The sequence below is a fragment of the Anopheles maculipalpis genome, chromosome 2RL, assembly GCF_943734695.1.
Source record: "Anopheles maculipalpis chromosome 2RL, idAnoMacuDA_375_x, whole genome shotgun sequence".
NCBI classification, from domain to species: domain Eukaryota; kingdom Metazoa; phylum Arthropoda; class Insecta; order Diptera; family Culicidae; genus Anopheles; species Anopheles maculipalpis.
Window position 1 is genome coordinate 33,611,555 of NC_064871.1, and position 24,933 is coordinate 33,636,487.

General features: G+C 42.6%; 5 protein-coding genes and 1 non-coding gene across 7 annotated transcripts in view; 4 read left to right on the top strand and 2 right to left on the bottom strand.

Moving 5' to 3' along the window:
- Positions 1 to 1,560, top strand: part of LOC126557360 (protein fem-1 homolog CG6966) — a 182,552-nt gene extending 180,992 nt beyond the window's left edge. For both annotated transcript variants that reach the window (XM_050213101.1, XM_050213102.1), the window contains 3 exons: positions 334 to 970; positions 1,037 to 1,276; positions 1,351 to 1,560. In XM_050213101.1, coding sequence (XP_050069058.1) covers positions 334 to 970; positions 1,037 to 1,276; positions 1,351 to 1,536 — 1,063 coding nt within the window. In that variant the 3' untranslated portion in view covers positions 1,537 to 1,560. The remainder of the gene's footprint in view (positions 1 to 333; positions 971 to 1,036; positions 1,277 to 1,350) is intronic.
- Positions 1,561 to 4,891: 3,331 nt separating this feature from the next.
- Positions 4,892 to 5,916, top strand: LOC126558631 (uncharacterized). The gene is made up of 2 exons (XM_050214679.1): positions 4,892 to 5,371; positions 5,461 to 5,916. The coding sequence occupies exons 1-2, from the start codon at positions 4,892 to 4,894 to the stop codon at positions 5,914 to 5,916; spliced, it is 936 nt and encodes a 311-aa protein (XP_050070636.1).
- Positions 5,917 to 6,629: 713 nt separating this feature from the next.
- LOC126558584 (mitochondrial potassium channel-like) lies at positions 6,630 to 7,661 on the top strand. Its single transcript, XM_050214621.1, has 2 exons — positions 6,630 to 7,124; positions 7,200 to 7,661. The coding sequence occupies exons 1-2, from the start codon at positions 6,630 to 6,632 to the stop codon at positions 7,659 to 7,661; spliced, it is 957 nt and encodes a 318-aa protein (XP_050070578.1).
- A 4,022-nt stretch (positions 7,662 to 11,683) lies between these two features.
- On the bottom strand, positions 11,684 to 11,765 carry Trnas-gcu (transfer RNA serine (anticodon GCU)). The gene has a single exon. It is a non-coding gene; the product is annotated as a tRNA-Ser (tRNA).
- A 2,683-nt stretch (positions 11,766 to 14,448) lies between these two features.
- On the top strand, positions 14,449 to 18,198 carry LOC126558612 (uncharacterized). The gene is made up of 4 exons (XM_050214657.1): positions 14,449 to 14,643; positions 17,190 to 17,300; positions 17,401 to 17,871; positions 17,935 to 18,198. Exons 1-4 carry the CDS (start codon positions 14,449 to 14,451, stop codon positions 18,088 to 18,090), a joined length of 933 nt encoding a protein of 310 aa, XP_050070614.1. The 3' UTR covers positions 18,091 to 18,198.
- A 3,825-nt stretch (positions 18,199 to 22,023) lies between these two features.
- Positions 22,024 to 23,772, bottom strand: LOC126566880 (asparagine synthetase B [glutamine-hydrolyzing]). Its single transcript, XM_050223300.1, has one exon. It carries the CDS (start codon positions 23,770 to 23,772, stop codon positions 22,024 to 22,026), a length of 1,749 nt encoding a protein of 582 aa, XP_050079257.1.
- Between the last annotated feature and the right edge of the window lie 1,161 nt (positions 23,773 to 24,933).

Below are 24,933 nucleotides of genomic sequence, written 5' to 3' on the forward strand. Positions count from 1 at the left end.
GAGTTACTACGGAGTAATAACTCTGGATTAATTTTTAGTTTTTTTTTCCGGAGTGATGCGGAGCTTGATCTGAAGCAATCCGAAGCAATTACTGCGGATTTACTTCGCTGTAATTCGATACAATCCACACTCCGGTATAAAATCGAAGTAAACTCCGGAGTTAAATCCAATTTTTTTCCAGAAGATGCTCCAGTTTTTATACGTCGGAGTCGGAGTGCATTCATTGATCCACTCCGGAGATTCCGCCACTGCTAGGATGATGTTTAATAATTTTTTAGTCTGTGTCAACGATTTGTTTTTAAACCTTTTCCTCCTTTTTTTTTTCTTCACCAGATACAACAACAGTCCCGTACTGCCGAAACCAACCCGCGAACCGCTTTCACCGTACGATTACGTGCAGGAGGTCAACAATCTCAACATGCTCGAAGAGCTGGTAATGGACCCGGACGAGATGCGCATGCAGGCGCTACTAATCCGCGAGCGAATACTAGGCCCAGTGCATCCCGACACAAGCTACTACATACGCTTCCGTGGTGCCGTGTATGCCGATTCGGGCCGCTTTGATCGCTGCATCGAGCTGTGGACGTACGCACTATCCATGCAGCAGAGTATCCTAGAACCGTTGAATCCGATGACGCAATCATCGCTACTATCGTTTGCCGAACTGTTTAGCTACATGCTGGGTGAGGTCGGTCGACCGATTACGCGTGGTCGCATCGTGCCACCGATTGAAACGTCCGACATGCTGGTGGTGTTCAAAAAATCGGTCCGCGAGGTGCAGCTTGGACAGCAAATGTTCGAACAGCTGGCGTATCACGAGCGGGACCATGGAGCGCTCAGTAGGGCGTTGGTAATTTCGCTACATCTGGCCTGCCTGTTGGTGCGATTACTGGACGAGGAGGAAGAGCTGTGTTCGGCGGAGATGAAACATCAGATCTTACAGGCGCTGTACGATTTAGTTAGCTTAAAGGTATGTCCCCTGGGGCTAGTTGAAGATATGAAGAAAAAGTATTTCAAATATCTTTTTTTCACACAGATTGTAACGCAAACGGGTAGAACAGCTTTACACCTCGCCTGCTACAAAGACGCAGCGCTCGTAGGACGATACCCCGTCTGTCAGCTACCGTCGGCACGGCTCGCCAAGGCACTGCTACAGGTGGGAGCCGATCCAAACGCACAGGACGACAACGGTAACACACCGCTACACTCGGCCGCCCAAAGTCGACCCTGTCCGCCCGAGCTGGCACAAATTTTGCTCGAGCACGGAACCCATTTGGTAGGTGCCGCAATTATTTTTTTTTTGGCTAATTTTTCATACTAATTTGTTGTCCTATTTTTAACGGTCACCAGGATACGAAAAACGCGGATGGCAAAACGTTTGAAGCACTGCTCCAGAATCAACAGTTACACGAGCTGGTCAACCCGATCAAGTACACCCGGCTGTCCTGTCTGGCGGCCCGTGCTATACAGCGTTACTCAATCAACTGCCAGCACGAAATTCCCAAATGTTTGCACGCGTTTGTCGACTCACACTAACGGCTTGTTCGTGTTTGATGCCGGTTCCGGATTCGAATGTCGGCCCGGGATGAGCGACGGCACGGGCATCTACTAAAGGAGAATACATCAACAAAATATTGACTGAGCGAGATATAGGGCGAGCAAAACTATAGATAGACTAATGCAGAAAAGTGAATTTCAAACAAAGAGAGAGAAAAAGGAAAAAAGGGAGAAGTTTGGATACACACACAGCTACACAGATAAACAGGGGAAAACTGAAAAGAAAACGGTGCAAATCATCATTCGCTGCCATTAACGTGTGATCATCTTAAATAGGGGGGAAATGTGTTAGGGAGAGAACGAGCTTACGGTTACGGTCGATACATTTCGAGCAGCAGCAGCAGCAAGAGACGGTCAAGTCTGCGCAACGACTTTAAATATGGAACAGTTTTCGATGATCCACACCCCGGTATAGGATCAGCCAACGATTTGAGCACGCATCAAAACGGTTTTCGGAGTGATCTCGGGGGATTCGAATTCGAATTCTGGCGAAAGAGTTATGTTAACAAGTGTGTTGTCCAGTCAGGTAGACCTTGCAACAAAGCTTCTCACTTGGTCGTGTGACTGTGCCTTTTTTTCTTGCAAAAGTGGTACCGCACGATGCGCTCGATGGAGGAGAAGAAGTTGGATAATAAGGTGCCGAACGGTACTTTTATTTAGTTAAAAAATTCAATTGGTAGGTATTGTTGTTCGGGTGAAAGCTAATCGAACGGAAAAGGTTTATGCTTACTTGCTTGCACGTCAGTCGGCAGTCGAACACATTTTTTCATTTTTATTAGCTTGATGTGGACGCTTGGGCTTTATTTTTGTTTTTGGTTAATTTTGATTACGGATTTAAAACTTGAAGACTCAGGAGCATATAATAACGGTTAGCAACTTGCATTAGGTACGCTGTCGATAATACTTGTTTGTGTGTGTGTGTGTGTACGTCACTTTAGAAACAGTCAGAAGACAAGGAAACCGTTGTGAGATGGATGTACAGAAAGGTCGTTAACAATATATGTGTTATGTGTTAAGAGAAGACGCGCCTGCAGGCCTGTAGTAAGTGAGGAGCAACGTTTGTTTAATGCGGCTGTCGGTGGAAGGCTTTATGATGGAACGTTTCATAGAGAAGAGAGCAGACGGATTACCAGCAAGCAGTGACTCCCTTTTGACAAAAACGCCTTGATAACCACTTTTAACGGCTTTGGTCAATTCCAAAATTCGCCCTAATAGTGCTTTAATAGGCCCAATTTTGTCAATAGGGCGACTGTGTGTGGGTTTGTACCGTGTCCCCGGCTCCCACCAATAGCGGTAGAAACGCTTCGTGTTGATAATGATGCAAAACTTTGTGTGATAGCGACAAGAGAAGCCAGACCAGAGAGGAAGATGCGAATGTGTATGCCAAGTCGGTAAATATCGGCGAAAGGAAGGACGTTCAGGAAACGTTGTTTTTTTTTTGTGTGCGAGCGCTACATATAATGTCATCTTTGGTTTCACTCTCTATTGTCCGCTTTTTAGTACATAATAGATCTCGATTTTTAAGCAATTTTTCTCATCCACCCCAATAAACGAGAATCCCCACTATATAGAAGAAGGTAGCGAAGAGAGCCATATTGCTAGGTCGCGTGTGTGGGTGCATAATATTTGGAGAGAGAAATCAGGTGTTAGATAACAAAAAAGCCCCTCGATATCGCTATCGCAGCGTTGCCGAGGACTATTATACCCCGTTGCACCATTTATCATATATTAGATTAGTGTAATGATATTAGAGAGATTTTCAGAGGTGTACTACTGCCAGAAGGAGAGAGATATAGAGAAAGAGAAACGTGCAAAGCCTCCGTATATACATACATATGTTGCAAACTCTTTTCCTCCCCGCACTGGGGATGGACAAAAGTGGTAACATTACGCGAAATGGTTGGTTAATGGTGCTTACCTGTGGTAGAAATATTATATTCTTTTTTTCCAGTTTTCAAACCGTTCACCAACCACTGCCTTAGTTGGTGTACCATTGAAGAAAAAAACAAACGAACGGAAGGCTTTTTAAATAAAGAGAATAATTAGCATGGATATAGTGAAACGAATGAAAAGATGAATTTGATTGGAAAAGAACTTTCTCTCTGGGATGGTGTGGTGTACATTTGGTGGAAATACAATCATGAGAACTTGAGAGAACACATTGCAGTTGTTGTACCGTGGCGGATCGCAGGTAATATTGAGAGATGCAGTAACAAGGAGTAAAGCTAAATGCAACGCTAAATGCAAATCGGTCAAAACAAATAGTAAAATAATGAATTTTCAACCCTTGTAGGAAAATGATAAAACTAACTACTAATGAAACTCTCGAGAAGCATACTACGGATCACATATATTGCTGGTGCTAAGTGAGGGTATCCTTGGAGGTAAGACGATGTAGGCAGAATAAACAGTTATTGTAGAAACATTCAAATTACCAATATACAATATGTCAAACAATCAAATGAAGGAATTTAAAGTATATTACGAGGACTATCCGCGTATGAAAGTTTTCTTCAATCCGAAAGCTTTCTTTATTACCAATTGCATAAAAAAGACATCTTAGCTGAAGATGGATGGAACACTTTCAGAGTCCTGCGCTACATCGGAAACCTTGTTTTTCATTTCATCCTAGAGCAAGCGAGCATGAGCCCGTCGCGATTGTAAAAGGATTGATCAAGCAACGCAGAACTAACGCAGGGGTAGGTGATCGGAATTTTTAAAATAGTCCAAAATTTGATCAAACTTCATCACCGAGCTGAGCTTATATAGTAGCTGCGGACACGGATTCTGTCCAAAAATAACGAAACCTTCTTAATCACGTCCGAGCGTAAGATGCTGAGGAAGACTTTTTTTGCTTTGTGTGGTTGGAAAGGGCAATCGACAAATCGTAACAAATGACGATAATCACAACATCATGTAGTGAACTGGGCTGGGCACGCAATGAGAAAAAACACCGGACGACCCGGATCGTAGTTTTTTATCAACCTTCCCCTGTGGACCGATAAGAATATGTAGATTTAACCTAAGGTTGTGAAATGCTTTCACCAGAAAAGCCAGTAGTGCATCGAATAGTTTGAAAACAGGATTTTTTCCCCGCTTGTGACTTTAATAACGGTAAAATATGTGTAATTTTGAAGTTTGAATTAAATTTCACAAAGATTTTGCACCGGGCAAGAGTGATCTTGAATGCGTTATACTTTTTTCATTGGGCAATCGGCTTTTGTACTCAGTTTTGTGTACTGTTTATCTGGTGCGGGCAAGGTCGGTCGTGTTCTGCACAGGCTAGGAACGATTTTTAATACTATAGTTCCAGAACGCATGCAGTGCTTAAGCAATGGCTATTTACAAGCTTATTTCAAACGACGGTGCACGTATGTGCTCGATACTGTCCATCGCTAAACCGTTGCCATTCAACCAACGTAATCTGTCCCAAAATTCAGAACCGACTCATCAGAAAAGTGCCCTGAGTAACTCGCCTTCCTACGAAAATTTATCTACTGTTGGCGGCTTTGCTAACCCTTACGTTAGGGAAAATGGAAAGTGGCTTAAGTTGCGGTTTCTGGATCAAGCAAACCATATCGCGTACAGCATCAAACATTTCTACGAAGATTTTGTCGGCAACAGGGAAGTACGGGAGTCGCATAGCAAAGTGCGCGATATGCAGCATAAGCTGAGCGTGTTGATAGATAAGCGAAATGTATGCGAGTTTGATCTAATCGAAGTAAAAAAGCAACTGGCCGAAATCAACAGTTACCAGCAAACAGTGTCGCGCGAAGACTTCCAATACGTTGAGCTCTTGAAACAGGAATTCAAGGTAAGTTTTGTTTTTCGAGCGCCATCGGGCGCCACTTGTTGAGCATTCTTGATTATTGGAATATGAACGGGATTATACCATTGTTTCAGCACTTCACGGAAAAGCAGCGTTTGGAAAGCATGATCGAGGTGCTCAATTTCGAACATCAGCTGTTGCTAATGCAGCTTACGTACGCCCTCAACGATGTACACGTGCGAGAACGTCAGGAGGCGAGTAATGTACGATTGGTGAAACTGTTCTTTACCACCCTAGCGGCTATGCTTGGTTTCGCTGGCAGTGTAGGATACAATCACTACAAGGACACTAAGGTGCAAAACTTTATGAACTCACAGAGCAAGATGATGGAAACGTTGGTGGAGTACGTTGAGCAGGAACAGGCGCGGAGCGTTAAACCGGTGACCGAGTCCTGGGGAAGCTATTTGTATCGCCAGCCGGGCCGTTTGTACGGTTACATGTTTCCGAAGCAATCGAACGAATCCTGGGGAAGCAGCCTCTATCGTCAACCGGTGCGCCTTTATCGGTACATGTTCCGCAAAGAATCGTGATCGCGACTGCGTTGATCAGCTTACAAAGTGTTCATAATGTTAATGCATGCATGAATTCAAGCAAATGTTTACGTGTGCGGTAGGTGGAAACAACCGAAACACAAATTGCCGGAAAAGCATCGAATGCTTACGTAAACAATGTGTTAACAATGCGTAAACAATGTGGATACGTAGCCTATGACTGCCTATGCCATTTCGTATGTAATGCTTTCGAATAAATAGTGTTTTCTCACGAACTTTGTATAAAAAAGTGACAAATGTTTTACATTTAAAGAAAGCAAAAAAAAGAGTTCCAGTATAAACAAAAATAAATGACCATTTTAAATTGGTTTTGTGCGTTGCATTGATGTAGCTTTTTCACTGGTTGATATGTTATTACAGGGGTTTTAGATAGGATTGTCAGCACACTTGAAACTTGAAATTCAATTTGTTAGTAAAAATTGAGTTAAATATCAAAGAGGATTCTTAATGGCCATAAATGATTAGTTAAAGTTTATAAATCCAAATAAAACATTCGATTATGATGCTTCCTGTGCCAAAATATACAAATATAATTTTTTGTATATTTGTTTTGGCCACCAGACAACCCCTGTGAAATATGCCGGCATTTGACAGATTGTAGAGAGAATGAAAAATAACAAACATATTCAACAGCAGCAGAACAAGTGTGCATTTTTGTGTTGCATTTCTTTAGCAAAAATAAAGGCTCGATCATGCCACCATCTCAAATATTTGCTTCCTGCATAAGCCAAGCTTTGCGGCAACCGTGTTTCGCATCAAACAACATCACTTTCGTTCGTTATTTTTCCGATCGAAGTGCAAAGATGATCGTCGATTCGGCAACGGAGGAAAAGCAATCCTACCAATACTACACCATCCCACCGGAACAGGTGAACAAACCGGCCAGCACACGAAAGCAGGGCACCGACGTAGCCCTGCGCCGTATCAGCCTGATCGATCTGGCCAAAAGCAAACTGTACGAAGCGCAAACATTTTACGATGAGTTCAGTGGCATGAATGAGGTAAAAATTGCCCAAAACAAGGTGATCGAGATACAGGATCAATTGCAGCTGGTACAGGAACGGCGCCGGCACATACTGCTGGAGCTAACGTTGGTGCGCAAACAGCTGCAGGACATTCACATCGAGCTACAGAAAGCTACCCGCGGTGAGCATCGCTACGTGGAGCTGATCAAGCAGGAGTTTGATGTAGGTTGTCAATGAAATGTTCGATGCAAGTGTTTGGTTTCAATGTTTTAATTTCTCACCAATTGCGCCACACAGGTGATCGCCCGGGAGAAGGAGAAAAACCAAATCTTTCAAATCATTGACCAAGAGGAGCGTGAACTGTTCTCCCATCTGACGGCAGCGGTCAAGACGTCGCACGAAAAGGAACGCACGCAGGCGAACAATGTAAAGTACTGGTCGATCATTGCGTCCGGCGTCGGTGCTTTGCTGGGCATTGTGGCCACGTCGATAAATTATTACTTCCGCAACACGCAGTTCGAAACGATCCGCCAAGCAGCGGAGGAAAGCAACCGGAAGCTAGCGATTATGGAGCAAAAGCTGGTGGGCCTGGAAACGTCGCTTGGGAGGATGAATGTGGAATGGAACCGGTATTTGGGTGAGCGAAGGATCGCGGAACAGCGCCGGATTGGGCGAAGCGGTGCGGCTGCTGAGTCCTGGGGTGGTTACATTCGGCGCCATATGTCGCGATTCGTTCGCATTTTCCTACCGAAAGGATAGGGTGGATGCGCTTGTGTGTGTAGCCAAATTTCCAAAACTTAGAACTATGTGTGATAGCATGCTGATGATGCAGGAGAATAAAATTGCAAAACAGGGCTCCAATTTGCTGGTATATTGGGATATGTAAGAATTAAAGAGTAGAATGTATAGCTTTTTAGATTAGATATAAGAAAAACGGTAATTGCACGTTATTATTACGTGAGGAATAGTTAACCGAAGCTTATAAAGTGCTAGAAATGTACTAACATAATGCAATCATTGTATGGTGATTGTTTACTCCACGAAGGGTATTAATTGCCTTACTCGGAATCAAATAAATACACCATGTTGTACGTTATCCGGACCGCTCCGTGCATTCATTCAAATTAGTTTTGGAACCATTAACGAGCTTACTACCGTGCTTGCTGATTCCCCGTCCATTGGAGGGCAAAAAGGATTAAGTGGTTCACACACTGTGACATCATCAACGGTTTTAGGTTCTCGGTATGCGATTTCGAAACACGCCATCCTAAACTCGAAACGGCCTGCTCCCCCAAAGAAAGGGCCAGACTGCCTACGCTTATTTTAATTAATTATTATCTCTGAAACCCGCCACACTCGTGTTTGGTTTATTCGGAATTAGCTATGTTTTCCTGTCGAGAGACTTTGGTGCACTGTTTTTGAGCGTGTGCGCCCAATGCGTAGGTGGAATCAACCGTCGTCTGGGTTTGGGTCGAGACGATTAAAGCTGTCGTGAGGAGACGGACTAGACCGACAAGGCAACCGACCGATTAAATTCAATTTCCGCCGTTGCATCACGCAGATACAATTGGATTTAATATCATCACTGGAAAACAAAAACACACATTTTACAAACATCGCTCTCGCACACACACACCCTGCCTTACTCGTCTGGTGATCATCACATCACAGGGACGGCACACTTTATTAACGTAACACACACATGCACACTACACCTCCATCATTGACCTAAAATATTCAGTGCAGTGTTCACCTCGCTGAGTCCTTCGTCAAAGCAGATGAACAGCATGAACGTCACGAGCATGATCCCGGTAGCCATCAGTATGCCAACGACCAAAAAGCATACTGCCAGCGCAATGAAGATCACGAGCAGCACCGGTAAACGTCCCTTCCGGCGTAGCAATAGTTCCAGCTCGTCCAGCAGATCGAAGGTATGTCCACGGTCGGAAGTGTCCATTTTGGTGGATTTTACTCGATACGATGCAACCAACAGGCACACGGGTGCCTATGTCAAAAGAGCAAAGGAAGCACTTCAATCACAAACCAAACCAACATTCACCGCAAAACAAACTCCTTGTACTTTGATCCGGGTCAGGGCGTCACAGGTCCAGCTCGATTACCGGGATGCTACCTCAGTAGGTGCCGATCGGCCGTTAAGAGAGCGAGAGCGAGAACTGAGCTGTGGGAAATTGTTGAGCCCCAGTCAAAGAAAACAAGAGGGTGCTACCGGGGGGGTTCGAGGCAAACAAAAATATTTCTCGAGCGCCACTTGCGCGGCGTTCCATGATTAGATTAGAACGCATGGAACCGCGCGCATCACTCACGGGATCACTCTCTTTACGCGTTCGCAAAGCTCTCCGATTAATTGGAACTGTTGTCCACTCACTCCGGCTCGAAACCCTGGATCCATTGCTCGGACTCTTTCAGACCTGCATCCGTAGGGCAATCTTGTCGACATGGTGACGCTATGATAAGACGGTTTTCGGCACCGAACCGATGCAGCATGGGGCGTTAGAAAATAAAAAAAAGGGAGTGTTTGGGCAGTAACGGGATAAAAAATTGTGATAATGTTGGAATTAAGAAACAATAAAATATGGATTAAAGAATACGTTTGTATGTTAACAAAACTTTGTTTGTATGTTAACAAATGTTCCTATGCATGTACTTGTAACGGATCTCTAACATTTTTGACTTAAAAACAGGGGTTTACAAGAGCTAGGACCCAATAAACCCAGCCAATTATAAAGACAAAGTCATCGGAAGACTTTATACTAAAAAGATTATCTGTACAACCCACTGCAGACCTAAAGATCGATGATCTTCGAGAGAGCCAAGACAACACATCCGACATCACGCTTCGAAACAGGGCACTGTAGAAAAACGTTCACCAAGGATTTTCCGGTTGATAACTTCTTTTTCTAAACGATACGATCGATATGAGTCTGCGGTATCACCCATGGGTATCAATGCGTCGAATAGTACTCCAGATATGATCTTACCAGTTTAAAAAAGCAGGGTATTGAAAAAAAAAAACCTGGAGTGAAACCTGGTTCCACTGCAATAGGTGTCCTAGAACTGCTAGAATATGCAGACGTGTAGGACATATGTGCTGAGAGAAGGCGTGTCTCGTACCAAGCGAATAGCTTTTCTGCCTCCTTACCATATCCGGTGCCATATGCTTGGCCTAGAATCGTTGCAGGCAGGACGAGATCGTGATTTTCATTGTAGTACTGCTTCTGGGTGTGCCTCTGGCACATGCCAACACTCCTTTCCCGCGTCCCATTATACGTTTCTTTACGTTTCCTTCGTTTTCGTACTTTCCTGGCAGATTTTCCTAGACGCATGGTGCATGGCGGTAATGATTCTGTTGCCTGTATCATCTTTTCGACCTCCATTTCTCCATGGCCTCTTTTCACTCCCGCTCAGAAGACGCCATTCAAGCTCCTTCCTTTTTCTCATCCTAGACTAGTCTAGTTAAATTAAGAAGGCTTTGTTAAACCCTATGGGCGGACAATAATACGAATAAATAACTAAATATAGTGAATATTATAACCCGATTATGGACTCTAAAAAGAATGGAAGTCTCCAGCACTTTGAGTTTACTGACTGGACCAAAGTTAGAAGCCAATTTTAGACAAAATAAAAATACTAAATTCTCAAGAAGAAGATTCTGATTAACATTCTTACAAGAAGCCTACTTCTAGGATGATCCGTCTGTGTCGATATCTACGGGATCCATTGATTTGCTTTGTTTGCTTATATTATGATCCGTGTCAGACCACGAGGTCTCTTAAAAGGTAGAATTTTCTTAAATGCAACATCGGTAATAAGAACGCTTTGAAAATAGGATAGATTGCGATCACACAGGAAAGCGTAATGCGTGTAGATTAGTCACATTTTAATAGAGATAAGTGATCTACACTCTACGATTTAAATATTAATTTTATATTCATTCAGAAAAAGAATTTATACAATTTAAATTATGCATTTTTATTTCATGAAAACTCGTGTGTGAAACACCTCCGCGGCATTCGACCGAACCGCTTCCCGTGTGCCCTTCATACCATGGCAACTGATCAACAAATGTCTGGCAAGGTCTGGCAAACCTAAAACAATTAAACTACAAGTCAACACGTTAAAACTACAACCTTTCGAGACAGGTCGATCAACAATTTGTTACGTTGTTGAGCAACGCCTTTTGTTAGACGAGAGAGAATGTGTACAATTTTCTTTAAAGGGGGTAACTTAGCTCTGCTGAATGTAAACGGAAGTGCACGTAAACATTTAACTTTGTAAAATAATAACCGAGCAAACAGTCGCTATGTACTGCTCCCTTCTCTGGAATGAGAAGGTGTTTGCGAAGAAATATTTCGTTTTTTTTGTTGCTTTGTCTCTGTCAACGGTTCAGACTGGGCCTTACTTTGACTGACATATTAATTGAGAAGGTGCAGGAAAAATTAACATACCCAGAGGAAAGCGGAAAATTTAAATTGGGAGTGTTTATTCAATAAAATTATGTGTTGTTTTGCAGAAAGCTTTATGTACTAAATTTAATCCAGCAAATGATTTAACCAATCCTCAGCCACATTGATAAACATATTCTAAACGAATCCCTTTACTTACTACTCGTAATTTCTGACTAAATCTGTGCCAGGGTACCAGAAGAAGAAAGGTGGATCTATTTTTGTGTTCTACGGGTACACTACCGCCATACCTACCTTGCTTTTAAATAGATAATTATTAATAAAAATCCTATAATAAATAGGCTATTCCCTTCTGTCCGACGAGGATGGGATTCGAACCCACGCGTGCAGAGCACATTGGATTAGCAGTCCAACGCCTTAACCACTCGGCCACCTCGTCGCAGTTGGTTGGGCATGGCTTACTGATTACTACGAGCCTTTTTTTCTCCATTCTCCCTCGCACACACCTTCGCAGCAAAACGATCATAATTTGTACGCCCAAAGCCTGCAGCAGCCTTTTTGTGTATCATTAACCAGACCTGTTCCACTTCTGCATGATCTGCATCTACCACCACAGTGCACGGATGCAGTTGAAGATGATTTTTTCGTTTGCTTTCCACCATTTGAAACACATCAGATTCCACGGCGTTGACATTATTTCGGAGTATGCTAGCGGCGATCAGCCTCCACAGCAGTAACGTCCAGCCAAAGTTGGTTGTGTGAAGCGGGTTGTTTAATTGTTCGGTTTATTAAATTAAACTTCACCCATACAAGGTACCAGGGCAGTTTGGCTTGATGGTGATGGGGTTGGACATTGGTTGAGTGAAAAAAATAACAATCAGCGTTCATACATCGTTTAACTGGCCCCGGTATAGTCGTACGTAGTAAGAGCGGGTTGATGTTATGATGCCACCAGCCAATGTTATTCTTTCCTTCGAGATGAATAAAACCCCAGTGCCCAGTACGCGCACTCAGCACTGCACGCCGTGAGTCATAGTTGTAGCGGGTGCTTGGAAAGCGCTGTACTACAATCTTCCAGCAGTTGGGATTTTAGCAGCTGCATAAACTTTAGCATTCGTTAGGTTGGAGTGTATTCTTTTTTCCGTGAGGTACTAATAATCTGTTCGTGAGGAATGAACAAACTATTTCGTGTCTATCTTTGACAAAGTTTTCTTTTTTTGTTTGAGTTTGAAATTTTAAATAAGAACATGTTTCGATTCTGTGGTTTGTTTATCGTTGATAGATGGGCATTTTCCTTAACAAAAAATAAAATAAACTACGCGTTACTGTTATACTGTCTTTTAAATGTTAGTTATTTATTTATTATTAAGTAGACGGCACGTCGCCGTTTTGTCTTAAAATGTTTGCTGGTAATATGAAAAAAAAAAAACTAAAGTAAAACCGGTAATGAAAAAGATTACAAATAATTATCTAACGTCATAACTATTTTAAATAAAACAAAATAAAATAAATCATTTTTATTTTGTACCGTTTCGGTTCTGGTTTGCAACTACTTCTTTTATTCCTTACACTAATACAATTATTCTTATGCCTATGCTTATAGCCAAGCTCGTATGCTAATCTATCACTAAAAGTAAAGCGAAGAATATTCTCTAACTGAAGAGAATACTTTAGTATTACAGACTAAGTGTCTGTAAGAATTTAAAAGCCTTTCTGTAAATGTATTTAAGATAGAAGAATGTACGAAAATTGGTAAGGTATATAACAAAAACAATGTATTAAAAAAAAATTTCAATAAATTAAAAAATATCCTTAAAAAAATGCAGAACTCTCAAATGATGCCTTTTCTTTTGAAAGATTCTATTCGCCATAGGATGAGATATTAAAAATGAATAATTGTTTTTAGAACACAAGTAAACATTCGTTTTATTTTTGTCGCTTTTCTCTGACACCAAAAATCTAGGTTACTCACAGTTTGATGTTATAGCATGCGCATCAAGTTTCTTATTCTGGCTAGCTCTAGGCTAGCACAACCCCAAGAGCATAAAAATCACTCCCTATTGAAAGAAAGCAGAGGCAAAAGCGTAAAAATTTCTCCACATACGACGCAAACGAACCGCGCTTAAACGTTCGAAATAACCTCCCTAAAATCGCTAGATTTGCCATAAAACTAAACTGTTGTCGTTGTTCTTGTTGTGCGGACCCTTATTTGCACGGTTTTGCCGGAACCGATTCATCTTCTAGCTTTCGTTTTTCAGCAAACAACGCTCTGTATGTCCCTTACTGTGCCTAATTTACTTCCCTGTCCACCATCGCAGAAACAATAACGACAAGAATGGAGAGGGGGGGGGGGATTTTTTCGCGCCAAATGGGCGACATGTGAAGACTTTCTCCCCCCCCTTCCCCCCCCCCCCCCCCCTTAGTGTCTAGCAAGGGACAAGCACGAATCTCCCAAGGGACAGCTTTCAAAAATCAGGACACCCTGCAACGAACATAACGACAGGGTTGGAGGAAATAGTTTCACTTTCATGCCATGCCAAGGGGATGTTTGGCATTCCTGCCCGCCACCGGTAGCAAGTAGCTCGTTGGGTGTCAGAAAAGTTTAGCTTCACCAGTTTTGTTCCCCGCGAATTCAAGGGAGCACACGAACTGGCTGTCTGTCTGTGTGTACAGTTCCGTTTGTCCCTCGTCTGTGAATGAAAGAGTAAGCGTGGTCCCCATCCCTGTTTCACCGTCTTGCTCGTCACCCTTACACGCAGTGCTTGTTCACGATTAGCAGCATCGGTACGGTGCGCATCAGTCCGCATACAAAAGCGATAGGTTCGAAGGGACGCGCGTTTAGTCGTATGCAATCGCTGGCCGTGTCGATTTGTTTCCGCTGTTTGCTCGCTTCCAATCAGCCGCGGACAGTTTGGTGCGTTGCAAGAGAGCATTATCACGTTCATTCGAAAACCAGTGATCTTGTGCTGTGTGTGATGTGTGATCTTTAGAAAGGGGAGCTTTTTTTCCGCGAAGGTGTGTCCAGTGCAATAGTTAACCAAATATAAAACAAAATTTAAAAACCCAGGAGTTCTTGGTGAATTAAACAGTGTAGTAAATTAACAGCATATTAGTGATTGGACATGTTTCGTTCGCGCTCATATTTGTCCAGCCTACGTGGACAGTTGCCTCAGGCGATGCTGTTTGGGCTGTTGCTGCTCGCTTCGGCCGGAAGTGCAGCCAATGTGTACGGAGCTAGTTCCGGTGAAAATCGTAGTAATTCTCCGTCGCAGCACTGTACGGATTTTAATCCACAGCATGGACTTGACATCGAACAGGTACTTCAATAGTCGTTCTCACTTACAGGGAAGGGTTTTTCAGGGCGGAAGTTAAATTAACTCAATCGTCCCAATCGTTCGCCGTGCTGACACTTTACGAGACGCGATTCAATGCGTGAGTTTCGTTGGGATGATGCGCTTTGAATGGATTATTACGTATTTGATGCAATTAACGGTCTGTTTGGATGACTCTGGCGCACGGTAATAGTTGTGTGAAGTGATTGTGTGCACATTCGATTTGAACATTGTATTCATGCTCTATCTTTCTTGTAGTGTGACAAAACTAAAACTACACTTGTTCATGCAAATGAAGCAGATAAAATAATGCTTCATAAATAGTGGCTATTTATTGCAACCGGCTGGTGATGTGTTTTCGTAAACAGGTTTTATGATTTTTCAAGAAAAAAAAAACAACTAAGCAACAATGATAGTGCGCCTCAAAACATCCACCTTGACATCACTTTGACTTAGCTCGTGCTTTGTGTTTGAATCAAGATAGAAAAATGCTATAACTTGGAGCGGATAGAATTGACAAGACCTAATCCGAGTTTCGAGACCATCAAGAGCAGGGTGATAATAATTTTAATTAATCGCACCATTTTTAACACTCGCCGTAATGTGTCATAATAAAGCCATCTGCGGGACGATCTCGGTGCGATCGTTATCCGTCATCGGTGACGGAGCAATTATGAGGCGATGGGCGTTCGCGGTTCACCACATTATCGGCACCATCGTCACCAAACACTCCCGTCAGAATCGTCGAACGAACGGAAACCTATGCATCATCCGCAATGCAGCCGTTTGCTTGCCCCTTGGTGGTCGAATCAATTGACCTCTCAAACAAGAAACGATCGCCGGTTGTGAACAGAGGCGGGTTTGCGTTTAGGTTGGCGTGGTTTCTGGTAGAAAGGAAAGGGATGGAGTGTAAAAAAAAAACACACAACATTGGTGTTGGGTGTTACTCATCAATGGCGGGCAGCGATCGGTTCTCGGTAGGCAAGAGCATTATGGGTCATGGAGCTTATTAGGCGGAAATATTATCTCTAGCTAATAATGTAATGGCGATGAAATATTTTATGAAGCGTAATACATTATAAGCTAATGATGATGCTGTTTCAATATGACATGCAGTGTGTTACACATGTGAACCGTCATTCAATGCAGATTTAAAAGTCGCATAAGCCATTATATTGTCAGCCTAGGTCATGCAAGTCGTTAAACCAAGGAGAAGAAATATTTTCATTTTTTTAAATTAAAAACCAGCATTCTATCGTTTCTAATCAAAATCTTTTTCTGTTCTAACGTTTAGAGCAATTTAGGGAGCAATGCTTAAAGTACAGTAGAGAAATCGATGTAGACTTTTAACTTCCAACACATTGTTTAAGTTTTTAATTTTGTTTTATTTTATTATAACAGTGCGACCATGTCGTGCTAAATATAACAGTGTTCTACCAATGAGCCAAAACAATCGAGAAATTGCAATGGAATTATTGTTCGTATTATGAGTTTCATCGTTATCAAGGTGGTACTAACAGAGATCAGTTACAGTTGCTTGTTGCGTTATAGCATTTTCTCACTTTTGTAGATCATCTAAAAACTTTAACAGCAATGAAAATCTTATGAAAACAAAATCTAATCTCAAGAGTTTTCAACCTTACGCTTTAATTGTTAAGAATAATTTAACAGAATAAGGAAGAAACAAATCAAAAAGGGACATAAAAACGACAAACAATACATTGTATGAGACAGCCATTCAAAACTCGCCTTTCGTTGCCACAAAAAATGCCATCTATGTGACAATCTATCATCATGATCAGTATCAACTGATCTTATCAACTGCAAAGAGTAAAGTTTGGACCAAATTCTATGGAAGAGCCTTTTTTATACTTGTAGAAAACACAGTTAAAAAAAGTTTATAATTAGTTAGGAACGCTATTTTAGTGGAGCGAACCAAAAAATTAGTTTGATTTATTTTCTGGTTTTCTAGCGGTACTAATGCCGCTCACGCGTTGTTCAGCCCTTTTATCAACCTATTTCCCGTCCTGGTCCTTCACTCACCGCGGAACTCAGTTATCCCGACCGCGAAGCTTTCTTCCGACAACTTCGTAAATACGAATTAAATTCCGACAATGACAGCAGCGGTCGGTGTAAACACCGCTTGTTTACAACAATACTATTCTTCTGTAAAGATGGAGAAGCGAATGATCCAGGAGAAGGGCCAGAAAGAGTTGAAATTGTTCTAGACTATTATTTAGATGTAGCCATTGAGGCTAAATTTATTTAACAAGTTATCGAAACAAATATTTTTACTTTTAGAGTCCTTTTTAAAGAAACTGAACTTAAGTTAAGGACACGACAAATGCAACATAGTTTACAAACAGAACAGATGGTGTAAATAAAACCAAACAACGGAGTATTGATTGTACGCGCCGATTTACACGTTATTTTGAAGTTACTGCGAAGTTTGTATTGTTTTTATTTTGTGTATTGTATGTATTGTTTTTCACGATCGTATTTCATGCCCATTTGCCTTTCCTCCTCTGCAGATTATGGGCATCTGGTATGGCAGCGAAGTGATCACGCATAATGGTATAGACGAGGGTGAGGTCGTGTACAGGACCTGCATTGTAATCCACCTGGCAGACGTGACGAATGAGGTAGGAGGTCGCAATAAGCCACGGATAATCTTGACCTTTCGCACTAAATCCTAATCGACTCTAACGATGCACCTCTAATGCTTCCCATCCCGCAAAACAGACAACCACGGTTTATGATCAGACGACGGGGTACACGGGCCGAAGCAACCCATCGGGAACGAACTATGACCGCTTTGGCACGTCGTACGGCTACGGTGGTACCAATGGTGGTGGTCGTGGTGCGGGCAGCCAGTACGACCAGCCGAACCAGCAGAATCGCCGCCAGCAGGGAGGCCATCAATATTTCCAACAGGAACCGCGCACCATGCGTAACCTGCGGTTGATATGGGACGAGTCAGACCACACGCTCGAATACACGCTGCGCTACAATACGTCGAAGCCTGGCTTTTGGATTGCAGCATCGCCCCAGTCTGGCTCGATGATTCAGCTACAGTACGTACAGTTTACCGGCACGGTTCAGGTGCTGAAGGCGATCAACAATCAGCTGGTGCTGAACTTCTGCCAGAGTTTGCCCGGCGGTCAGCTGTTTACGATCGTGCTGTCACGCGTTCCGATGGGCTTAGGGCCGGAGGTGAGTTTTTAGTTTGCGGCAGTAATTGAACACACTAATAGCCTGTTCCTTTGCAACCCACAGGACATACAAAGCATTCGGAATCTGTTGAGGCGTCGCGGTTTGTCAACATCTTCCGTGCGAAAAGTGTGCCAAAGTGGTGCCTTTCGGAGTGACGGTTCGATGATTGCGCTCGTGGTAATGGCCATCGTTACAGCCCTAGTCAAACGGTTGCACTGAGCCAAATTGGTAATGCGATCTGCTTTCTTAATCATTAGTACCATCCTCATTCATTATTGTCCAAGGCCAGTGTTGCATTCCAACTTCATTTGCTAACAAAAGTATTGGGTTTTTGTTCTTACTCCTACAGAAGCATTCTGTCCATACATGTAAAGTATTTGTGAGTCTTAAATTATGGTGTATGTGTCCAATGATTGCCTTCTAACCGTATAAGCCTTGTGGAACAAAATATAAACAGTAACGTTTGTATGACGAGTTTGCAAAACACAACAAATAATAAAGTGCTCTACAGAGGTTTTAAAAGAACGAACGTATAAAGTATGTTTTTTTTTCTTTCGTTTGGTAAGAAAACTCATGTAAAGAAAAATACAATCTTGTCGCCGATGTTATCCACGCAGTGGGTGTAATTAATTATGCTCAATCAGCTCCCATCAAAGCGTCTGGAGATGTGTGCTTCTGTTTGCACTACAGCAACGACCGAACCAATCCACCAAATTCATCAACCCACTTTGGCCGCCTGCTCGCTGCACAATGTAGCTCACAGTGGGGTGAATGCTGCGATAGTTTAATTAACAAATTTGTAATCAAATTAGCTCTCCCGGACCGGGATCTAATTGGGCCATCGCTTGGGTTCACTTGGGAGCGAGCGTCAAGACAAGTGTTTTATAGTCTTGTTAACAGCGGCCGGCCGGTACAGGTCGAAAGGTGACCACCGGGCACGCTGCTATCCATCTAGCCCTTCCTGGGGCGTGAGTGAAGCATGTTGCTTTTTTCCGATGTATGATTTGATAGATGATGATGTTAGTTTGAACATGTACTTTTTTAATTAAACCATACGGGTAATTTGGCTGGGAGAGAACGAGTTGAGCGTAAGATTTCGATGGGGGTGTTGATTGTTTGATGCGTTTAACAGTGTTTACAGTGATGAACGTATTCGAAGGATTCATTGTGGGATCTGTGAATATTAATCAATTTGACCTCTTGTAACGCTTGTAAAGACCCATAATGTTAGCCAAATGATGGAGCTAGCTGTAAATTAGAAGGAACGTGTTAAAGTAGATTTAAGTGTCAATTATAATTAGTCTAGATTAGGATGTTGTTTGCTAAGCTTAAGGCAGGAAGTTATCAAATGAAGATCACTGTATTTGCAAACAAAACTGTCGTTTTTTTCATCTGTTAAATCGCATACAACATTTTAAATCGTAATCGTACGACTGAGCAGTCACTCCAGCTTTAAGTCAAAAAGGTATACATGATGTGGTATGAGTGCGAGAAGTACTCTTGTCTTACTGTTTCCAACAGAGTCAGTAGACATTAAGAATTATTTCTAGAGCATGCTCTACCAACGTTGTTAAACAAAAACAGACAAACAACCATTGGAGAAATAGGAACTAGACAATTAAGTTGTTTAAAATAAACAATATTTTATAAAAAAAAACATTACAAAAAATGTGGCTTTTTCATGATAAATGATGATGATGGTTTTCCACCTCCACCCTTGCGTCCACACAAATATCTTAAAGTTAGCTTCGCGCCTTCTTGAGCCTACGCAAGGGTGGAGGTGGAAAACCATCATCATCATTTATCATGAAAAAGCCACATTTTTTGTAATGTTTTTTTTTTTATAAAATATTATTTATATTAAACAACTTAAACACTAGTTTACAAAAGAAAAGTGGGGTACATGTGGGTACGACGTACAAGTTTTACAAAGAACAAGGAAATTTGCATCAATTACAGCATTGTTGTATCTAACAATGTGGATGATGTAGTTTGCAAACAAACGTAGGAAAGGAATCCTCTTACTTATCGTAATGTGACTTAAAATAGGTAAGAGGAGGGAACGGAAGTTGAGGTTGTGGTTTGGAACAGTGGCTTCCATAGCCTGTATCAGTTCCATAGCACAGAGCAAACTTGTGCTCCAGATTCTCTGGCTGGGAGCAGAATGAACAGGCTGAAGGAGACCGATTCATCCTGTCAAGCAGCAGTCCGTGTGGTACCTTGTTGTGAACCAGCAGAACAGTATCGAGCGCTGGTCGGATGAAAGTCTGTAGGTGACGGTTTTCCAAATCCATCGCCAATCCGTGGAAGGTGACTCCATAGCCACTTTGGAGTCTGGAAGTCTGTCGACCATCATTTGCCGCAAACTTTTAGTTGATACAGTAGGAACCGGATGGTATGCGAGCCGCTGGATTACCGTCCGAAGGCACGAATACATTGTGGCAATGGAGCCTATATTCGGGAAATTCCCAACACAATCGATGTGTTGAACTCCGATTTTTAGGCAACTCTGCTCTGCAACGTACCGACTCCCCGGCATCGCTGTCGTGGTAATGGCGGGAATGTGAAGAGGCTTATAAAGAATTGTTCCCCATGGGTTTAACAATATTGGAAGTTCTTAAGAATAAACGCTAAATGGGGGTAGATAGTTAAGGGAAACACTTATGAGTAAGCTGGAAAACGAAGGTGTGAACGAAAAGATGTCAAGCAAAGCCTAAAATCGAACAGAGCTTAATTATTGTTGAAGCGACGATAGGCAAGACCGGATCGCTTGCTCCTATTGTCGTACGGCAAGTTTCTAGAAAGATGAGAGGGCGTGGGCGCAATTGGTGCATGGATGGTTAGGGTCCTCTGTCCTCAAAAACATTTGAGGACAGGAGAGGAGAAACATCACAATTATTAAGGAGTAGAGAAGTAATGAAAGAGGCTTGGGCATGAGATCGGCGTGTTTATAGAGTTTACAAACCTAGTAGTTTAAACGCGTCAAATAACGCGGTAGAGCATCATAAGGTGTTCGTAAGCATGTACAGATCGCAAAAACGGATAAATGTCTTTTGGATGCGTTCAATTCAAGCAATACCCGAAGCAGTTTTTGGAGTCCAAATGATAGACGCATATTGTAAGATCGACCTAACTATGGAACAGTATAGTGCAGTGGACCCGAAGAATTCAGATGCTAGGCGCCGAATCAAGCCTGGACATTTGTTCACTTATGGTATGATTATATTTAAATGATCAGCGAATGGAAGTTTGCAGTCAAACCAGACACCCAAATCCTTTACAAGCTGCACGCGAGTCAATGCCAAATCGGCTACTTTGTAATTGTGTAAGATGGGATCACAGGATCTACTGAAACTAATATGCAAAATATTTCAAGAACTAAAGCAGAGATGTATAACCTATCAAATAAAAATAATAACTAAGTAGTGTCTTGAAAGTGTTATTTTCAAATTCGATTACTGCTTCGTGATTGATGGCCTGCCACAGAAAACAGTGATGCCTCTCATGACCTAACATTCTTACGTGCTTATGATCAGCCCGCCTGAACTGCTGATTCATTGTATTACCACACAAACGGGACCAAAACTTCTTCTGAGCTTCTTTCTCTCGAATGCAGATGAGATTGTTGAATATTTTTTCATATTTTTTTAGTTCATATTTCAGCAACGTAAGAGGTACTTGAACTATTTACGTTCTAAACTGTCCCAACTTCGTCCGGAGTGTATTACGTCTATGTTTAGTAAAATATTAAAGATAGATTTGTTGCGTCATTCAAAGGCTGGCGGCTTAGGATCTGTATGGAAATTCTGGCACTAAAATTTATATGATCATTATCAAGAACTTTTTTCATCTGCACTATTTACTTGCATTTATATATTAGGACGACCCAGTGGTGTAGGTGACAGCGGCGCCGGTCTCTAAACGGCAGGACCATCCCGGTCAAATCCCATCCGGACCGTTCCTCCGTAGTGAGGACTGACTATCCAACTACGTGGTATCGGGAAGTATAGTAAGCCATTTGATGGCTGGCATGTGACATTTACAGGTCACAGGTTAAGCCAAGAAAAAGAACATGCATTTCATGCTAAAAAAAGATGTTCGACAAGGTTTAACAATAAGCGTAGTTGAATCGTTTTGAAATTGACCGTTCTTTCACAATATTTCTTTTTGTTGATCGCGATGAACAGTTTGTTTCCTTCCAGACGGATCTTCCGAGCAACCCCAATCCGTCCGTGGCGTCCATCGCTGTACGGTTCGGGCAAAGGTTGATCCCGGAAATATCTGCTCAAACAGCTTCCGATAGTAAAACGCTTCCTTCGTGGTTGGCGTGTTAAACGGAAACCTTTCGGCAGCCATTTCAAACTGCTTATCGCTTATACGTTCAGATGCCCATTGTGAAATGGAATCAATCCATGCATATCCTACCCCATCGGAAAACTGTTCTTTCTGTCTCCAAAGCACTTCCCGCGGAAGATAATTCCCATCTGCAAACGCTTGTCGAAGAATGTGTTTTTCTAATCGACTGTGATCATGAAGCTCGGTGAAAACAGGGGATTTATCGTTTGGGCGAATGGACATCACATGCTGCAAGTAATCGGTATCGAGAAAAGGTACCCGCAATTCCAATCCCCAGGCCGCACAGCCCTTGTTTGCTCGCAGACAATCGGACAGGTGAAGTCCAAGAACGCGGCGTACCGTTTCGTCATGGAATTCGGCCACATTTGGCGCCCGGTGAAAGTAAAGATAGCCCCCGAACAGTTCGTCTGCACCTTCACCCGAAAGCACAACCCGGATGCCGTCGCTGCGGATCGCTCTTGCCAACAGCATTACCGGCACGATACAGCGGATTGTTGTGACATCGTATGTTTCGGCATGGTACACCGCATCCCTGATGAGATCCAAACCCTCGGAGATGGTAAAATGAACTTCCGTGTGATCGCTACCAATGTGTTTGGCTACCCTGCGGGCGTACTCTAAGTCTGGACCACCTCCATCAAGGCCTATGCTGTACGTCTTCAAGCGATAGTTGGGATTCGAGGCATTTCTTCGCAAAATTCTAGTAGCGATGGCGGCAATCAGGCTAGAATCAAGTCCCCCACTAAGTAGCGCTCCAAGCGGAACTTCACACTGTAGGTGTGACTCTACGGCGGCCTCCAGGCGGTTTTTTAATTGTCCCAAATCCACCTTGGTGGACGGAATCTCCGTCATCCAGTCGGCTTTGAAGTAAGACGTTGGAACGACACAGTCCCTGGTTCCGTAGTACGCGTGACCGGGAGGAAACACAACCACTTCCCGGCAGCACTCCACAAGACACTTTAGTTCACTGGCAATCCATAAACTTCCCGCTTGATCCCATCCATAGTAAAGGGGCACGATTCCGACAGGATCACGTGCTACCAGCAGTCGGCGGGTGTTACTGTCGTACAGCACAAAGGCAAACATACCTCGAATCGTTTGGAGCAATCTATCGGGACCAAAGAGTTCATAGAACGCAACCAGAACGTCACAATCACTGCGTGGTTTGTAGTGTGGATTGCCGTTCGCGTCGTGAATTAAAGACACCAGATAGGTATAGTTGTAGATCTCTCCATTAGCCACCAGATGCGTAGTACCAGCGGCGGAGGTGAATGGTTGCCGTCCAGTTTTGACTCCAATCACGGATAATCGCTCCTGCACCAGCACATATCCTTCCTTTTCGTCCACGAGCAGTCCAGTTTGATCGGGACCACGGTGACGTTGTTTGCTTGACTGCCGGTAAGCTAGCTCACGCAACGACTCGCTAGAGTTGGTAAAACGATCACTAAACTTTGAGCAATCTCCATTGTAAGATGTTTGCTTTTGGTGAGCGTAAGCAGTGTCACCAATCCGTCTGTGAGTGAAAATGCAAAGTATTCCGCACATGTTTTGTAGCTAACTATACTGGATGGTGTGCCGCTAGCTGCACGACTGAGAATTGTGACCTGCTGATTGGGCCTTTTATAAAGCGTAAAGGTTAAAAGAAATGATCTGGATTTCAAGGTTGAAAATATGAGCTCTGTGGCTAAGGAAGCTACCCAAAAAAGAGCAGAAGGTGTTCGAAATATAATAAAATAAAATGTTATTAAATTTTTTTCATTGAATCAAAAAAACATGTTTTTCAAACTTGGTAGGTTAAAAAGGTCACTTCAAAATTACATAATTATTTTTTAAATTCTAATTAAAAAAAATCATCATATGTTCTGATTGATTAATGAGCAATGTACGTAAATGATTCAGTATCTCGAAAAAGATTTTTTCTACATTTTTTTTTGACAATTTTATGGTATGCTTGGTATGCCTCTCTTGAAGGGTTTGCATTGAGGTACTAATCTTGTCACACTAAATGCACATGCACAAGTGCAATTTAATTTAATATGCCTCACCATTCAGTCGTCTAATGCAACTACAATGGAATCGATTTATATCCCTCTGAATGCGCGCATGTATGGGTGCAAGAAAGAAATAACACCGATGAATGTGACATCTCAAGCTTCTCTAGTTTCTTCACTATTCTTCATTCTGACCGTAGAACATCGACGTCATCGACGTGCTGGGAGCAATTGCATCGATCCCGTGCACCGCTTTAAATAGCCTGTCCTTCAAAGCAAACCGGATGAGGGCGAGAACGGGCCATTGTTACAATCAAGGCTGGCTCCATGCCAATCGTTCTGTATGGTTGAAGTAGATCAGTTTGTCTGATTTGCATCATCGTTTTTGTAAAACCTCGTTTAGTGAAATTACTTAAGAGGGAAACAAATTAACAAGCTGATGAACTATTTATTCCGTTTCGAATTATAATAGAGTGAATGTAAAGTTAAAAGAAATTTCGAGCTAATTTGCTGTGCAAATTGAAGCGCAATGACGCTGGGGACCAACTCTGGGGACTCCTGTTTCCGATCAAAGTCTCTCGGAGTCGTTCAACAGGATCGGAATTGTGAGACAGTATTGTAAATACAAATACTCTTGTTTTTTTTTTCACGCCATTTACATTTAACAGGTACATCAGTTCTATGAGTTGGTCGAGTTGTGTGATCAAACATTGCT

Coding starts and splice junctions, on each gene's coding strand:
- LOC126558631 (XM_050214679.1), top strand. CDS start 4,892: ATGGCTATTTACAAGCTTATTTCAAACGACGGTGCACGTATGTGCTCG. Junction 5,372..5,460: donor TCTTGAAACAGGAATTCAAG/GTAAGTTTTGTT, acceptor CCATTGTTTCAG/CACTTCACGGAAAAGCAGCG.
- LOC126558584 (XM_050214621.1), top strand. CDS start 6,630: ATGCCACCATCTCAAATATTTGCTTCCTGCATAAGCCAAGCTTTGCGG. Junction 7,125..7,199: donor TGATCAAGCAGGAGTTTGAT/GTAGGTTGTCAA, acceptor TGCGCCACACAG/GTGATCGCCCGGGAGAAGGA.
- LOC126558612 (XM_050214657.1), top strand. CDS start 14,449: ATGTTTCGTTCGCGCTCATATTTGTCCAGCCTACGTGGACAGTTGCCT. Junction 14,644..17,189: donor ATGGACTTGACATCGAACAG/GTACTTCAATAG, acceptor CCTCCTCTGCAG/ATTATGGGCATCTGGTATGG. Junction 17,301..17,400: donor TGGCAGACGTGACGAATGAG/GTAGGAGGTCGC, acceptor CCCGCAAAACAG/ACAACCACGGTTTATGATCA.
- LOC126566880 (XM_050223300.1), bottom strand. CDS start 23,772: ATGTGCGGAATACTTTGCATTTTCACTCACAGACGGATTGGTGACACT.